Below are 19,476 nucleotides of genomic sequence, written 5' to 3'. Positions count from 1 at the left end.
TTCTATGACCATTATAATTATGTTCAAACTGCAAAGTCTTTCCTGTTATTTTATTTCCAGTCAATCCACAATACTTTGCTATTATTGATAGAAAAAAACTCAAATATTTTAGCCATATGATTTGCCATGACAACAGAAAGTGAAGGGAAAAGAATGAGCCTATCAGATACAGGCCAGTTCTTGAGGGAATACAGCTAATAAATAGTTCTGGTCATGCACAGCAACAGATGAATCTAAGCCTAACCATGCCAATATTGATGAGGTGGATCCCAGTTGCACAAATATCCAGTTATCATTACCCCTGTTACAGATAATATTGAGGCTTTTGTTTGAATGGTTCTTTCCCATTTCACTAAAATTGCACAAGAGAATGTGTTTAAAAACTATAGAATTATTTCCCAAAAATACATCAGAATTATTTGATGGTTTGCCAGAAACTCCATATATGCATATCAACCAATAGGGATTATGCCAGGGTGTGTTCTGTTTTTCTTATTCTGAATTTTGTCAAAAGTTCACACTCTGAAAAATAAATTTACGTCACCCCACAGTAATGTCAATGTAACCAAGGAAACAGGAGAAGTTTCAGGGCTATGTTTTATAGCCTTTGGTCCCATGTCTTCACATTTTCTGAATCTCTGGCATTAAAGCCTTTTAATTAATCCCAAATACACAGTGGCTCCAGCAATTCATTTCATTTAAACCTTGGCATAATTAGGTTTCCATTATACAGTATGCAAACCCTTCGAATAATAATGGATATTTTAATATTTGCTATTCTAATTAGTGATCATACAGTACATGCTGATTTTCATTCATCTACATACAAACTGATTGTGTAATACAGAATATTTAGTAACAAGATTCCTATTCGCAAACTTTCATCTCGTCGCAGGCCAAAGAGAATATAGTGAATCACCAGGAACTCACACACAAAAATGCAGCTGAACATAGAATTGAATAGATTCAACTGCCAGCAGGATCCAAACTGAATCTCCCAACATATTAATTCTTCAGGCAGTGAAAATGTAGTTAGAAAGATGAAAATAAACTTGATAAGAGACTCAGTTTTAATTACAGGTATACCCCTGCCCCTCACTGCTGGTCCAGCCAAGTAATACTTGCCAGCAAACTTAGACTAGAACCTCCTGGGTTTTAGGATAAATGATGTCAGGACAATCTGATCTGCATTTTTGAAAATGATTTTGGCCACCCTGAGTGTGGAACCCTTCCTTCCCTTGGTGCAAAATGTAGTCAAACAAGTCAAAATGGGTGTAGCACTATTGATTAACCACATTAGACTGAGAGTGGTGATTAATAGGTTTTAATCTCCTTAAGACATCAACACATCTCACATGTTGCTAGCCTGGTTCTGAGGGAAGAGTTTGGGAGTAACAGCCTTTATAGGGATTTCTAGGAGGGAGGAATCACAGGGGGCAGGGGGGCAGGCCAGCTCATACAGTGGTTGCATCATATTCACCCCTTCTTTTGAAGCAAAGTCCAATGGGTAATGTGATTCAATGTTCATTACAGGTTCAGCCTGTCCAGTGGTCTCATCTGTCGCTGAGACCATCGTAAGGTTTGCTGTGGCACAGCTGGTTCCCAGGCTGTGGCTTGTGCGACAGGCTCTACCTCCGGTGGCTGAGGGGGGTTAGTAGGACCATGGGATTGCCCATTTTCAGGACCTTGAGGATATGGGGCAATGGGCCCAATGACACCATTCTCCACCACACAACCCAGGATGGCCAGCCATGAAATACTGATTACGCACTTCTTTTGGATATGTTGGATTGAGGCTTTTGGCCCTCTGGAGAAATTTCTGCAGGTTAGCGTCATGATCCTGCTGGTTCTGGCCGCAGATGATCACATTGTCCAGGTAAGGAAATGTGGTCTCGAGTCCACAGTCATCCACTATTTAGTCCATCTCCCTCTGGAAGACAGAGACCCCATTGGTGACCCCAAAAGGACTCAAAGGAAGTGGCAGAGGCAGCCTTCTGCTTCAAAGTTAGTGTATAGGCTGTCCTCCGGATGAATCAAGAGATGGTGGTAGACCGACTGGAGGTCAATGCTGGAGAAGAACCAGAACTGGATGATCTCATTTACCATGTCAGTGATGCGGAGGAGTGAGTAGGGATCCAGCTGATCTGGCTATAGTCGATGACCATGTGGTGTTTCTCTCTGCTCTTAATGACCATGACCTGTGCCCTCCAGGGGCTGGTGCAGGGTTCTATGGTCCCTTCTGCCAGAAGCAGTTTAATTTCTTCTTTGATGAAGGCTCTGTCCCTGGGGCTGTATTACCTGGTCTTGGTTGTGACCGGCTTGCATTCAGGGGGTGAGGTTCTCAAACGGGGTGGCAGTGGAACCCAGAGGGTAGAGAGACCACAGGTCATGTTCGGGGATGGGGGGCAGGGAAGGAAAAAAAGGTGGTTTAAGAATTTGCAGTTGCGGGCCGTGAGGGGATGGTGTGGGCCGTCAAACTGTATTTGGACCCTCTTTAGCTGGCACTGGAAGTCCAGTCCCAGTATGACTGGTGCGCAGAGCTGTGGCATAATAAAGAGTTTAAAGTTCTTGTACTCTGTGCCCTGCACAGTGTCATGGTGCAGCTGCTGTGGATCTCAGCTGAGTGGGATTTGTAGGGCCAGGAAGACTTTACATTTTGCTGGAGTTACCACAAAAGAGTAGCGCTGCACTGTGCCCAGATGAATGAAGCTCTCCATGTTCCTTGTATCAAATCAGTAGTTTGTGACGCAACCATTTACCTTGATGTCCATCATGGCCCCGGCCAGTTGATATGGACTGTTCTGGTCCAGGGTAATCAAGGTCAGCATCCGGTCACTGTCTGAGTCACTGCTGTAGAGTTGGTTCAGGGGTACCTACCAAGATGACTGCCCCCATGTCGCGCATGGTACTGCTCCTCACTGCCAGAAGAGGCGCTGTCCCATTTTGCCGCCCACATGGTCTTGCCAAGCCATTTCCCATGACCGAAAGTGACGCCGTAGGTGAAGCCAGAAGTGGGACAGTCCAAGATGGCAGCTGCTGCCAGCTGTACGGTGCTGCTGGAAGGGGGCTGGGACATACATAACTTCCTGTAGTGTCCCTTCTTCCTGCAGGCAGTGCATGCAGCATTTCAGGCTGGGTGGTTCTTTTGGGAATGCTTCACATGGCCAGAAGTATCACTTTGGGTGCTCAATGGCAGTGGTGACTTGGGAACCCACATCCCAAGATGGTAGTGCCCAAGCTCTCCACGTAGTGGCCGCATTCCCCTGAGAAGACCTCTGCATTCAGCTGCGCTGTCTTATGCACTTTATCCAGGTCGACTACTTCTTGCAGGCTTCAATCACCCTTTTTCAGGAGTCTATCTAATGTGATTAGACTTCAATCCTGCCACACATGCATCGCTTATCAGGACTTTTAAATGGGCAGCTGCAGAGTCTTCTCTGCAGTCACAGACTCGCCCCAGCTCACATAGGACCAGCACGTACTCATTGTCTGACTCACCAAGTATTTGTCTACAGCTGCCTAGGAGGAATCTGGTCTGGATGGCATTCAATGGGGTCCGATACAGTTTCTGCAGGAACTCCATTGCAGCTGAGTAAGTAGTGCAGTCCCTTATCATCTGAAAGACGTGATGGCCAACCTGAGCAAAGAGTAGATCTCATTTTTCTTCCTCACTCTGCATGTCGTTGCGTCTCATGAAAGTGATGAGCAATTCAACCATTGACCAAATTTGACTGAGGCCTCCGGATCTTTAGGGTCGGTGTCCAGTGCTATCGATCAACCAAATTAGACTGAGAGTTGTGATTAATAGGCTTTAATCACCTTAAGACATCAACACATCTCACATGTTGCTGGCCAGATTCCAAGGCAGGTACTGAGGGAGGAGTTTGGACATAACGGCCTTTATAGGGATTTCTGGGTGGGAGGAGTCACAGGTTCAGAGAACGGGCCAGCTCAAACAATACAGTGGTTGCACCACTGGGAAAGTCAAAGATCACACTCCTTTTAAACTGAACTCCCGCTGCCTGCCTGCCATGCACCACATTTTAGTTGTCTACAACCAAGTCTACCCAATGACAAACTTTATGGACCAATTTTTAAACCGAAGCTCCTGAAACAACACCATCATACTGTGCAGTTACCTCATTAAACGCCTGGCTTGGGAGAATGTCAATTTTAAACATCAGCAAATTCTGAAAAAGTCAATAAGCAAAGTATTTTCACGCTATATTATCCAAATTGGCAATAAACTCACCATGAAACAAATCTTTGAAAATTAATGTCAAAATTATGACAAACTTTTACAATTCAAAATGATGTCAAATTTACTTTGTTTGACTACACAAATTCAATGATTAGCAACCTCCATTAAAACTGTGTTCACAAATGCATTTCTTGCTGGGGAGAGCATTGTAGCTAAAGAGGAAGAGACAACTACCATTGCAGTAGACAGGTGATCTGAGAGACAGTTGTATCTGAAAAGACCATTATTAAGTGAAGCATTTATTATTAAACCCCAGAAAAGTCTGCAGCCACTGCATTGGTGCAGAGTTCAGCCATGCATCTCAGTGCTGAGCAACTGCAACAGTTGCTCAAAACCATCCAACACAGACAACCTATTCATAGAGCCATGGGATGATTCATTGCTGAATTTATAGCAGGGTTCTCAGTACAATAGTGTACAGCAATTGACACATCACTCCACAAGGAGTAATGAATCTTCTTCATGTCAATTCCATTACAGCTCATGTTCCTGTGAATACATCCTGAGGACCACACAAGATGCAGTATCTGAACACTTCGATAAAGCACAATTTACCTGTCTGATAATTGTAAGTGGTCTTATAACCCTGAATAGTCTCACTGGAACTGCACTAATTAAGACACAGAGAGCATCAAAGTTCAGTCATCATTCTCTGTAATTCTTGCAAGTGAATCTAATGTTGCTATGGAGCAACAAGTCTTCCTCTTGGTTGTTTATGCTAAACGCTTATTCCACTGAAATTGAATTTTGGAACTGAAGTACTAATCACAGCCACCATTTAGTTCAAGAGTAAGGACTTTTTTTTCAGATGCAACACAAAACCAACAAGTACTGTCCAACCTGTAACATTATATGATTAAACAACAATTAAGATTTGAACACATTACTTACAATATGTAGAAATTCAGGCCTTAAATCAGAAAGGACACCATCGCCACACTCCATTCAAGCAGTAAGAAATACAGAAATTATGCATTTTCTAGTCCAATAAGTGGGCCTCCACAGATTCTTTATCACCAATGGCCCAAGACATATACAATAAAGTAGAGCTGCCTTTCAAGCCACTTCCTTCATTTTTTGGGCATCATGATGACTGAACTTTGATGCTTTCTGTGTCTTAGTTAGACCAGTTCCAGTGAGACTATTCAGGGTTATAAGGCCACTTACAATTATCAGACAGGTAAATTGTGCTTTATCAAAGTGTTCAGATACTGCATCTTGTGTAGTCCTCACGATGCATTCACAGGAACATGAGCTGTAATGGAATTAAAACGAAGAAGATTCATTACTCCTTGTGGAGAGAAGTGTCAATTGCTGTACACTATTGTACATATTTTAAAAAATATTTTATTTAAAATTTTTTAGACCATACATGTAGTCAAATACAAAATAAAAAAATACAAATACACAAGTGGACAAATTTATGCTGCATGAACCAAACCCTCCAACCCACCCCCCCCCCCCCCCACACCAACCAAAAGACCCTGGAAATAAAAAGTGCGAGAAGAGAAAAAGAAAAAAGTGGAAAAATAAGGAAGGTTACTGGAAAGTCCCATTCACTCCACAGATTTCAATTAATTATTTAACTAGTCTTCTTCTTTGGAGAAGGTTAACATGGACTCGAAGAAACTCAACAAAAGATTTACACCCAAGATCTGTAAATACGGTCTCCATATTTGCAGAAGTACGTCGTACCGTACAACTCGGATTATCCAAAATGGTCGGGACGGGCCCATTTCGGATAAACTTTTTTTGGAGAAGCGGTCTTTTTTTTTTAAAAAACAGCCCAGTAGTAACAGCAAATCACTTGTAACATTGTTTAAGCAACAAAGAAACAAAAAGGTAGGTTGTTTTAAGCATTAAAATAATGTTTAATTTTCACCAAAAATAATGCTGGTCACTGCCGATCACCGACACCTCAGTCCTGCCCAGGGGTCCCGAGGTCCGCTGCTGCCGCCATCGGGAGCCCAAGGTCCCCAGTCAGCTTGGCTCTGAAAGAATTTTGGATAAATGAGGATTTTGGATAATCAGAGTTGTACTGTATTTCTTTCTTAGGTTGCAAGTGATTTTCTCAAGGGGAACAGAGTTATACATTTCTGCATGCCTTACCTAGATGGGAGCCAGATTTCAAAATAACTACAATGCATTTTCTGGCCACTGCCATTTTAACAAATTCAACTTCATTTTTATTAAATTTCAATATTGGTCTCATCCCCATTATAGTTCCCAGTAAAAGCAATTCTGGGTTTTTGTGGAAATGGAATTCCAATAATCTGTTCTTTAAAAAAAAAATCCACCCTCCCCAAAAAAATCTCACTTTGGAACATGACCAAGTCGCGTGTAAGAACGTTCCTATCGCCTCACCACATCTAAAACATTTATCTGACAAGTCTGACATTAACATTTAATTTCTGTAGCGTGTAAAAAAAAAAAAATTTGTTGTATTTTTCAAACTGTCCTTACATAAATCAGACCAGTTTTGCTCAATACTTACATTTAAGTCTGATATCCATCCCTGTCTAGACTCGTGAACCCCTGTTTCGGGGCTCCCATTTGAAATTAAAAAAAAATACATCAAAGTGAATTTCTTTGTGTTTTCCCTTTCGAATCAGAGTCTCCACATCAATGCACTTTGATAAAAACATTGTTGGCCCCAATTTTTCCCTCATGTATGCTTGTAATTGAAAATAGCAGAAGACTGTGCATTTAATGATTCCAGATTTATTTTTTAAATTGTTTAAATGACACAAGGTTCCCCTGCTCATAGCAATACTTGATACATCTGATCCCTTTACAAAAATCATCATAAAATGGATAACAAGCCTGTTTTGACTCAGTGGTGTTTTAGGAGTAAACCCCTTTTGTTCCAATGTCATGATTTATTTTATACCAAATATTAATTATATGTTTTAACAAAGGGGGCTTCTTTCTCACCAGATATTAATTTTGATTCCTTTTATTAAAATTTTCTGCTATTCTCTCTTACTTTTTCCTCGTTCTATTTTCAACCGTGCAGGTTTGTCTCCTTTCTCAAAAAAGAAAGTAAGAAATCACATCTGGGTGACTCAGTAATAATTTGTTTAAATTTGGGAGCTGTAAACCTCCTAAATCATATTTTCATGTTAATTTTTCTATGGAGACTCTGGACATCTTACACCTCCAAAGGAATATTCTGACATTTATTTAACTCCTGAAAAAAAAACCTATTAGTTAATAGAATGAGCAATGTTTGAAATAGATACTGACTCTTGGAAATATATTCCTTTTGACATAATTAACTCTTCCAACTAAAGTTATTGGTAAAGCTGTTCACGTCTTCAATATTTTTAAGCAAAAGTGAGTAATTTAATTTTTATAAATTCTTTAAATTGTTATATGAACATATTCCTAAATATTTTATCCCATTTAACAGCCACTTAAATTGGGTGTCTCTCTGGCACCAAGTATAATCCCTTTCTGTAAGTGGCATAATTTTGCTCTTATCCCAATTTATGCTATAATTCAATACCTTCCAGTTTCAAGTACAGTTTCTGACAAATATATCAATACATCAGCAAATATATTTACCTTTTATTCCTCCTGGTTGACACTGAATCCCTTATTGTCTGGATCTCATCAAATTGCTTCTGCAAGCAGTTCTATAGCTAGTATAAAAAGAACCCAGAGATAGCAGACATCCTTGTCTACCAGATCTTGTCAACTGGAATGGTGCAGAGACTTGTCCATTGTCACTACTTGGGCTTTAGGGTCATTGTACAGTGCCTTAATCCAAATCTTTCCAGTACTTTACATAGAAAGTCCTACTCCAGTCTATCAAACACTTTTTCTGAATCCAAGGCCACAGCTACACTCAGATCACCTCTTTTGTGCCAGATGAATTATACAAACAATCTACTTACATTATTAACAGACTGATTCTTTTTCACAAAGACTGTTTGGTCTATATTTATTAATTTCGGCAAAAATTTCATTAATCTATTTGCCAATACTTTGGCAATGATCTTATAACCTGAATTTAACAGTGAGTGAACCGGTGCAGACTTGAAAGGCCGACATGGCCTGTTTCTGCGCCGTAAACAGTTATATGATTATATGATTATAAATAGGTCTAATGAGATGAATGTTTTAATGGACCTCTTTATTTTGGTATTACTGTAATTATTGCCGTTGAGTTATTCTGGGAGGGTATGCATGTTCCAACAGCTCCATAAAAAAGGAGGAATTAGTAAATCTTTAAATTCTTTATAAAATTTATTTCGGGGGGTGGGGGAACCATCCTCTTTCAGAAATTTATTGATTCGCCAAGAATCATTTTGGGTAAAGGGGGGATTAGGTTCTACCTGTTCTTCCAGGTCTAACCTTGAAAGCCTAATTTGAGAGAGAAAAACTCTTATTAACATCTCCTTGAGACTCTGATTGGTATAACTTGGAGTAAAATTGCCTAAATACCTAATTTCTTGAGGCCTGTAACATCGTATTCGCATCTGGGTTTTTGTTTTATATAAATCGCATTGATTGTTCTCAAGACCTGTTCTGCTTTCAACTGCCAAGAAAGTTCTTTATGGGCTCTTTCACCTAGTTCATAATACCAGTTTTGTTCTTGTTATTGCAAACATATAGAATAGAAGCAGCAGTGTGTTATTCTGAAGTTTTTAAAAAAATTAATAAGATGTCTATGCTTCTCTTCAGAATTCCTCATTTGAAGGTTCTTATACATGCATACATGTTAAATGTGAATGGATCAAATTTGGAATTCAAATAAGAGCAAATCAGACTATAAGTAGTTATGCAACTTTACAAAGTTGAACCAATCAAAATCACCTAAAATCCACAAACAACATAGTCCTATCCTTCCCAGCCGCAAGAGTCAGCATAGACCTGGAATACTTCTTATCAACCTTTCCATTTATTCATTACAATGGCATCCAAATCCAAAATTTTAACTACATTCCACTACAGAAAACCATTCAAGCTTGCCCTGTTCCCATCTACATGCTACATGGCTTGGTGTGGAGTGAGCCAGTGAGGCAACATACAGGGAAACAGTGTGGTTTCCAGGCATAGTGCAGTGTGAGGTGGTTACTCAACATCAAGTTGAGGGGCTCAGGGCTGCTTCTTGGCCAATGAGCCACCAATCTGAAATGGCAGCAGTTCCAAATGTCAACAGGCTGCTTGGATCCTTCAGTATCTTTCATCACCTTTTGTAATGTGAAACAGGAGCTGCCCTCTCTCTCTCTTTGCTTTGCAGCATTGCTCTCCCAGTCCAGCGAAGTCTTTAAAATAGAAAGTTTAACAACCAAGTATTGCCAATGCAGGAATGTGAGGAGCATACAGCTCCTTGCCCCCAAGTACAGTGAGATAGAGGTTTATACCTGCAAGTAAGAGTTCAAACAACAATGAGCAGTATAGGGAATCCTTGCTTTATAGGGCAGAACTAGATGGGGAACCACAAATCATCCAAGGATTTACAGAACCCTGACAACTCTTTCAACACAATGATACACTAATAGTCCCAAATGTCTCCCTTCTCACCAGTTCAGAACACCTACATTTCAAACTTTTAACTTCACTTACAGGTCATCCATGCTTTTCCATGTCTATTTCTAAATCACAACTCCACTCTCTCAACTCATCTGCCTGGACCCCTAAATCCTACGTTTCTCTACCAAGTGATTTCAGCCATCCTGATCACCTCACTTTAAATCTCTGATGGCATCTTCCCCACTTCTCTCCACATCAAAATTCTCCTTCCAGGTTGGAAAGCATCATCAAAGCAGACATGGTGAATTTATGTAGTGCATGTTGCAGCTGAGTGAACTGCAGCTACTGGCACCAGAAGTAACTAAGTTGCTGAACAGAATGCAAATCAAGAGGGCTCCCTTTTTCTGGGCAATTTCATGATGTTACTCTTCTTGGGTGTTGCTGCAGCACACAAGCAGAGAGAATTCCATCATGCTCCTGATGCTCAAAATGATTTGGGAGAAATCAAGAGACAGGTTACTTATTCCTGAATACTGAGCTGCTGGCCTGTTCTTCTGCCAAGGTAATCATGAAGTTTTTACAATTAGGCTAATGTGACTTCCACTAACTCTCCCATACCAGGACTTTAATACTGGGAGTTTTAGCTAAAACTGAGGTAGCGTAGAGGGACAGATCAACTCATTCTCTGAGGAACAGCAATTCTACCCAGTCCTATCAAACAAAGTACTTTGTAGAGAAGAGAGTTACTTTCTATCAGGTGAGAATTTAAGAAAGGAAATTAAGCAAAACAGACAGAAATCTGAAGGAAAATTTAAAACAATCCTCTGGAAATATTCAGCATCTGGAGAAAGAAAAACAGAAAATGTTTCCGGTCAAAGACCTTTGGAACTAGGAATAAGAGATTTTAAAAAAGCTTTAAAGTGCAGGGCATTTTGTGGAAGGTTTGAAAAGTATAAGGGAACATCTGTCAGAGGCAAGACCAAGATTGCCAATGGAGATGGTTTATCCAGTCAGATTGTTTAGTGGAAACAATTAAAAGATGGATATGTTTATTTGTGTTACAAGTTGCTCATATCAATGCTCTGGAACATCCCAACAGGTCAGGATGTACTAATGGAGAGAGAGAGAAAAATAAACAGAACGAGCATCATAGATGAAGGATTTCCAGCGGGAATGGCCAGTTGTGATATAGACATTCTCCCGAAAGTTGGAGAATTCATTACAGAATCCAGAGGCTGCAATGTGCCCAGATGGAAGATGATAGCTTGTTCATTTTCACTTGCCCTAACAAACAGTGATCCTACTTCCATCTCAACTATCATCTGTACTTTTTATTACATGGCTAACATTCAGTCCAGGATATTTAAAGCATGTTCAAAACTAATATGATTCGTTACATTTGATAGGAAATGTGAAATTCTGAAACAGTTATTGTCAGGAATTGATCAAAATGCTCCTAGAAATATATTAATGTCTATAAATGTTTTCAATACAACATTAACCGCACATTAGTTCATTCTCTTCCTTTGACTGACATTTGGTCATCATTTTGCTCTCTTCTTTCCCACCAAAAGCTACACCAAGTCATCTTGTGTCCAGATACATTTCAAATGGGCTGTAGTCCACAAACTTTCCCCTCACGTACTGAACAATACCCTGGTCTGAAAAATCTACCAAGTGCCATGTTGTCACACATGAGTGGAGTAAACTTAATTTATAAGATTCCAAAAAAAACATTATTCATACAGAACATCTTTTCAAATTATGCATATATTAATTACAATTTATAATGATACACATTTAAAAATAATACATTTTGTATCTGATACATTATGAAATACATGGTCTAGATTTAGAATTAATGGATTGGTGTGTATAAAACTCTCATAATAGCTCTAAACCCAGATGACAACACAATACGTAGTCCTGCACATTCTAACCTATCAAATGACATGCTGTTATTTTTATAGATGAAAGAACAGTTCCTTACCTGGTTGCACCAAGCATGACTTTTGCTCCCTCTTTTGTCTAATATGCTGAAAGTTACACTCAGTTCCAGAGTTAATTTTCCTTCCAATCTCTTCTTCATTCACCGGAGGAATTGTTAATAGGCTATTAGCCAACTTTGAAGGTGATTTAACTGGGGATACTGACTGGCTGCTGGGACATCCAGTATCGTCTGCTCAATAAAAATCAACAAAGAACATGATATTGAAGCTGATAAGGATATAGAAAAAAAAAGAAACATTTTATCTGTCCCCATGTTCAGGAATTAGCGACATCAGAATTAAAAGATGTCAGTCTCCTCTGTGCTTTAACGCCTTCCCATTTCCTTCAAGAGGTGAGAAAGACAATATTGGGAAAAGAAACAAATTCAAACTGATTATCAACTTGAACCTTGGAGAGGGACTAAGAGATAGAGATAGCTAGTGAAGACTTCCCCATTGAGTAAACTTGTTGGAGAGTTGGTCTTGGAATGAAGGAGGATCAGAGACTGTGTAAAGGTTTCTTCGTGAGCTTTAGATACCTCACCCACATTGCCACCCAGTCTCATCGGCAAGATCCAATCAACGACAGCCTTGTGGCAAGAATTTGTGTCAGGGTGTTAAGCTGTTTAACTGACAGAACTCTTCATTTAGAAGGAGCAGCTGCTAAGGTAAGTGAGGCTCTGGAGAATGACTAGATAGCCACAGCACATCTTTCCACCCTTCTTTGTTAAATTACATCATTACCTTCATTTATTTTGTGAGAGAACTTCTTAAAAAAAAAATCAAAAATATCAAGATAACTCTGGGAACTATTGTAAATGTGAATTTGCTCCCAGGAACCACCAGGTTCAGGAACAATGCTACGTATACACATCTTTTCTTGAGTAGTTTTTTTTTGCACTACCAACTAGTAGAAATTCTGCATGACCCACAAGAAATAAGAATCTCAGGGTTGTAGGTGATGTCATGAATGTATTCTGACAATAAATCTGAAATTTGAAAACAAAACTAGAAGTTCCCAAAGTGCCATCAATAATTCAAAAAGAAAACCAGCAAATCCACTGAAGGAAACTTGATTTGTTGGCATGTAAAAAAATTTGAAGTGAATAAACATTAAAAATAAATGAATATTCAGATAGGTCCACGAAAAGAATGAGGTGCATTGGCAGAAGTTTGAAATATCCCCATCACAGATATTTAAAAGGCTCTGCACATGACTATAGAGACAATAAAATGTTCTTCTACTTCCATTATATACTAGGAAGATCAGATTTGAAATTTTAATGTTGATTTAGAATATCTGCATTCACTGGCATTCTGAATACAAAGCAATATCGTGAATAGTCTCGTTGGAGTGATAAGATTGCCAGTGTAGCTTTCGGATTAAACTACCTTCAGAAATGCAGTAGGTTTCGTACTTCCATTAATTTGAGTCTTGCTCTATTTTCTCAAGTTTAATTGGTTGAGAAGATTTGCAAATACATTTCCACTTAAAAAAAAAATCACTGAGCAATTACTTTCCTGGTTTTATTGCTGTCATGCATGTTCTGTCTGCGTTACTCATCATGGGGTGCTGAAAGTAGAATTCCAGGAATGAGAATTTTGTGCTCACTCCATCTCAAAGATTGACTGATTCCATATGACAAAACTCCAGACCTCAAAAATTGGGTTTATGAACAACGAGGATTGGCAAATGGATCTTAACAGTTTCGGCCAAATTAAGAAACTAAATATCAAAAGATTAACATAACTGCAGAACTATTAGCATCACTACTGATTTGAAGATGGTGTTATGGGTTATATTATATTTTACACTATATAGAAATATATTTTTAAAAAGAGATTGGGGGGGGAGGGTTAGTGTAGGTCACTTCACAAACAGATACTTACACTTCACATCTCATTTAAAATGAAAAAGCTTTGCTGAAGCCAAATATTCAGGCACCAGTGGCTTTGCAAAAGACAATGGAATGGCTTTAGAAGGAACTTCCAAGCAGGTGCAAATGGAAAACTCCAGGCTCAAGATCTTTCAAGGATTGGACTTGGAGCCTAGGGAGGGGTTCTGGTTTTTACAAGCAGAGAGAGAGAGGAAAGAAAACAGGATTCTTCTCTTAAAGAGAGAATTGAGTTCTGCACTAGTTTTTAAAGCTGCAACATGGCAAGTTGGCAGCTTGATGAAACCCTATTTTGCAGATGGGTTGCGAGTTCTGAGTTCAGCCTGTTCAAAACCCTTGTGGTTCTTACAAAAGGAAGTAGCTGGTGAGAGTGTTTCTCCTGAAATAAGGGAAACAAGAGGAACTCTGGTGACCTAGAAGAAGAGGTTATCATTTGGAAAACCCATGATGGGGCAAGTTTCTTTGGCAAGACACTGAAATGATTGATCATAGGAAATCAGTTTGTGCATGTCCAACGAGCACAAATATCTCTGAAACCAACATGAACCTTCCTGAGCAGTAACCTTTCAACTTTAAGCACCAGAACCTGGTGAAAATTCATAAATGTTAAATTCTGTGCACAATATAAGAATCGCCTGATACCGCACCGGTGAACTTGGAGAAGTGAGAAGAGAATGATTGGACTATTAAAGCAAAGAACTTTCCTGAACACATTCACATTACATACACGTGCACTTAGAATTAGAAGGGGGTTAAGTTAATAGTAATAAGTTAAAGTTTGATCGTGTTTTTATATTTAAAGAAAATTAAAAGCAACTTTTGTTTAAGTGACCATTTGTCTTGGTGAATTTCTATTGCTGCTTGGTTTTGGGATCCTCCTGGCTCATAACAACAGCAATTCAAAATAGTTTTCAGTCAAAGAAATCAATAAAGATTAAAGCACTTGTGAAAGAAAATGCATTTTATACTCAACAATTAACCCAAAGATGAAGCCACCCATATGTCCACAAGTAATAGCTAGATTTCCCTTTCAACCAAGGCTTGGCCTCACAGTGAAGAACAAGCAATATTAATTAAACCCAAGAGGATCATCATTTTTTCCCATGATATTTAATATCCTAAACTTGAATATCCAGACCAAAATTTAAAAGTCTACAAACAATAAGAGATTTGGAAATGCAGCAATGGGATTAGTGCCAGACTTGAGGATGACAACATCTAATGAGAACATTGCAGCCCAGTAAACAGGTCCTTCTAGTCTATTCTGCCTAGTCCCACTGACCTGTACCCATTCCATACCCCTCCCATGTACCTGTCCAAATTATATATTTTTTTTTAAATAAATGTTAAAACTGAACCCACATTCATCATTCCCACCACTGTGTGAAAAATTACCCTAAACTACTCTCCTTTCACCCTTAATCCAAGACCTCTGTTTTGTATCTCAGCAAACATCAATGGGAAAAGCCTATCTATACCCATATCAAATCTCCCCTCATTCTTCTACACCTCAGGGAATAAAGTCTTAATTTATTTAACCTTTCCCTATAACCTAGTTCTTGAAGTCCAGGGAACATCCTAGTAAATCTTCTCTGCACTTTTTCAATTTTATTGACCTCTTTCCTGTAGTTAAGTAACCAAAACTGCACACAATGCTCCAAATTTTGCCTCACCACTGCCTTGCACAAGTTTACCTTAACATCCCAACTCCTATGCTCAATACTTTGATTTATGAAGGCTAATGTGCCAAAAGTTCTCACTGATTCTGTAGGGACTCTTTTGCTTCTTTTAATGTCACTGTGAGGGACACCATGCAACACTCATTGAGATTCTTTTCCTGCCTTATGGCAGGAAGGCAGCAATTTTGTGTAATATTAAATGGCAATAAAAGGAATCTTGAGATGAACTTTCAGAAATGTGTGAAGTAATCCATTTTAGTCAGAAGAAAAAAAATGAACAGAAATAAAATTTTTTAAAGAGGATAGGAGCAGACAAGGTGATTAATATTTTCAAGAATTTTAAAAACAACACAAAAGAACCTAAACTTTTCAAATATATGCAAATGCAATAATGTTATGCTAGACCTTCATGAATGCTATGTAAATCTCAGATGTCGTATTGTGTCCAGTTCTGGACACCACCATTCAGGAAGCCTAACAAGGCCTTGGACGGCACGTTGAAGAGATTTATTAGAGATGAAGTAGACAATTTCATTGAAGGAATTGAAAAGGTGAGATGCTCCTTATCAGAAGAAAGTAATTAGAATGTTGATAATTAAGTGGCTTTGATAGAATAGATAAATACAATCTGCCTCCAATACCAGAATAGTCAGTAACATATAGACAAGATGGACAAAGTAAACAGCAAGGGAACCAAATGTGAAATGCGGGATGTTCAAGTTGCAGTGAAATAGAATCCACTGTTTAGAATAATGGAGAAATTAGGTTTACTGTAAAAATCAAGTTGGATAAGTATATTGTGAATTTTTTCACCGAGCTAAGGGGAAAGAGCCAAGGAGTGGGATTAATTAGAAAGTTAAAGAAATAACAAACATGACGGACCAAACAGCAAAACACGAAAATCTGTAAATACTGTGGTTGAGGTTAAAAATAGTGCTGGAGAAATTCAGCAGGTCAAGCAATGTCCTTTATGTAGCAAAGGTAAAAAAAATACATAACCAATGTTGAACTTGAGCCCTTTATCATAAGAGAAGGTCATGTCAGTGGATTGAAAATCTGTGGCCTTCTCTACATCGGAGAGATTGGCCACAAATTGGGAGATCGCTTTGCTGAGCACCTTCCCTCCTTCCGCACCAGTAACAGATCGCCCAGTACCCAACCATTTTAGTCTGTGTCACAGTACCAGACTCACATATCTGTCCATGGCTTTGTGTTCTGTCCCACCAAGACCACCCACAAATTGAAGGAACAACACCTGATTTTTCATCAAGGCACTCTTCAGCCAGATGGCATTAACACACTTTTCTGGATCCTGCTAACCAACCCCCCCCCACCCCCATCTCTGTTTCCCCTCCCTCCCTTCTCCACCTATCACCTCCTTTCCTGTTCAACATTTTCCCATACCTTGATGAAGGGCTCAATCCTGAAATACTGGTTATGTATTTTTACCTTTGCTATACAGAGGATACTGCTTGACCTGCTGAGTTTCTCCAGCATGGTTTTTAACTTCATTCCTTGGCATATCATTCTATATACTCCCATTATCTCATATCATTATGGACAACAATGGATAAAAAAATAAAATTGCATTCTACCAGAATATCTCAATGTTACTGTCTATTATATTCAAATCACAAAGTTTCTCATGCTTCTTAAGATAATCCCCTCTTCTTGTAGTTAAGCAATGTAGTAACTTTCTCATTTCTGCGCAGAATAGGAATAATAACAAAAAATAACCCCTTTTATTTAATTTTGCTTATCAATGTCAATACAGTGGATTAACACTAGAACCATTCATATATGAACTCTAAAGCCAAATTAGTTGTTTCAGCACATGTACAATGGGACACTATTTTAAACAATGACAATAATAACTATTGTTATCTTCCATATTTTGCTCATCCTGCAAACAGAACTATTTAAAAAGGTTTTATATATTTTTCTTTGGTGAGGAGACTATCACCAAATAACCGAATTAAAAATGTGAGATAAAGAGTGTTGACAGGCAGAAAGATCAAGGGAGATTTTTTTAAAAAAATTAAAACAGCAGGAGACTGGTACCACTACTGCACTAGGCCATGGTGGAATGGAGAGAATACATTATTATTAATTTCAGAAATAATCTACTGTAAAAGGTATTAGTCTGATTTCTCATTCTGCATTAAAATCTTATATATTAAATTTTACTTAATCATAATCCATATGGTCTATGGTCATTTCAAAAGATCCTTGACCTGCAAATTGATTCCAAATAGGTTATTATTATCCCAGTACAAGTCTCAAAGATGTATTTCACTACATGCAAGTGAGCTGATATCACCAGATCAATAAGACTGGCCAATCACAGAATTGTTTCTGCATGTGTTAGTGAAGATATGCACAAGGGAGAGATGGACAGAATTCAGAATAAGGAGTGGGTGCCAGAGGAAATTGAAGCAGCAGAGACAGGCAAATGGAAAATAAGTAGTTAAAAACGTAGGAAACTGAAGCATGAATTCGTCATTCACTCTACAATAAGATGATTGCAGTCTATTTTCCAACTACCACAGCCAATATCTTAGAATTATTCAAATTTACAAAAGTCTTTGATCTGCCTTGAATTTAATCACCTACAAATTCTCCAGAGGCTTTCCCCCCACCCCAAGAGAATTTCAAAAATAATCTCTAAACCATGGGTAAAGGAATTTCTTTCTCATCTCAGTTACCAATCACTTTTCAGGCTGTGATTCGCAGTCCTAGACACTAACCAAGGAAATATTATTTCTGCATCCATTCAGTCAAGCTCCATGAGAATCTTTCATGTTCTAATGAGATCATTCAACTGGAGCCTAATCTCCTTAATTATCCCTCATTGAAATATCTCCCCGGTGCCCCAGTCCCACTTTTGACAGCTATTCCAAAAGCCTGGACACTCTTGTGCCATTGAAGCACTCTTGGCCTATGAAGCCTGGGATTTAACTGGGGCACAATGCAAGTTTTTTTCTTTTCCTTTCTTACTGCAATTAGAGCCCTTCCACAACAGATTAGACATGAACCAGAGACCCCGTGCGCAATTATGTACACTGGTCCCTGAAAACAAATGGTTAAAGATCAAAAGCAAACCTTCTGGGGTGTAATTTTACCACAACAGAATGTCTCCTGGCTTTTATTTGAAAATAAGTGTCTTCGAGCCGGAACCTAGAAACACATTCATTATCTTATTAACCAGCCAATTTTCAATTAGTTCCGATTTAGTTAACTGTTTTTCATGTTCTCTTATCAGACTTTTGCTAGCTGGATCCTGTACATTCAGTAAACAAAGTAGGAACAAATTGTGAATCTGCTTTACTGTTACCACCTTTTGTTGGGGAATGCAGGCTTATATTCCCACCCCAAATTTCATCTGAGTGATAACAGGATGAGTGGCATCCCACATCATAGTCAGAAGTACATGTGGGGGAGACATGTCATCTGTGACTAAGAAACTTCTAATCTCTAATTAATAATTACCATTATCTTAAGTTTCAGGAGACGAGACATTCAGATAACTCAGATAGCCTCATGGAGAGTTTTCTCTCTCTCTTTTCCCTCTCCCCCCTCCCGCCTAAAATAGGTGGTGATTAGAATTTTATTTTTATCTGTTCTATATATTTCAATATGCATTTTTATCCAAATTTGCCTGTGAAGTATTGAAAAACAATGTAGCATTTTAATTTAAAATATTTTGTTGGCAGCCCTGGAGAAAACTCTGCATTAAGGAATTTACCTATGGTGCATCCTTAATTTTTATTGTGCCATAATGGACTTACTTGGCCAAGTGGACACATTAAAATATCTTGTCACCATCAGTCTTATCCAGTTCAGTGTCTGCACCTGCTAAGAAGTTTTAACAAGCCAATGCTCTATATTTTAATACATATATTAGGAAATCACTCAGAACATTATGCATATGACATTTCAACTGAAAAGATTTTAAATATCGCTTCTTGATTCCAAAATTAAGAGACTATTAAAATAAAACCACACCCAAACAGTTCACAAGAGCAGGAATGTGGTTCTTCAAGCCTTTCCTGCCATTCATGGTTGATCTGGCCATGGACTCAGCACCACTTATCTGCTGTTCCCTGTAACCCTCAAATCCCCTATTACTCAAAAATCTGTGTCACAAATACATTTAATGAGGTTGCTTCTAT

At 38.7% G+C, this 19,476-nt stretch overlaps 1 protein-coding gene across 4 annotated transcripts in view; it reads right to left on the bottom strand.

The window, feature by feature from the left end:
• sybu (syntabulin (syntaxin-interacting)) overlaps positions 1 to 19,476 on the bottom strand; it is a 101,898-nt gene that overhangs the window by 45,754 nt on the left and 36,668 nt on the right. For all 4 annotated transcript variants that reach the window (XM_069921089.1, XM_069921085.1, XM_069921087.1 and 1 more), the window contains exon 4: positions 11,733 to 11,921. In XM_069921089.1, the coding sequence (XP_069777190.1) occupies positions 11,733 to 11,921 (189 nt within the window). The remainder of the gene's footprint in view (positions 1 to 11,732; positions 11,922 to 19,476) is intronic.

The sequence above is a fragment of the Narcine bancroftii genome, chromosome 2 (assembly GCF_036971445.1).
Source record: "Narcine bancroftii isolate sNarBan1 chromosome 2, sNarBan1.hap1, whole genome shotgun sequence".
NCBI classification, from domain to species: Eukaryota; Metazoa; Chordata; class Chondrichthyes; order Torpediniformes; family Narcinidae; genus Narcine; species Narcine bancroftii.
Note: the sequence above shows the minus strand (reverse complement) of the source record. Positions and strands in the feature narration are given on the sequence as shown.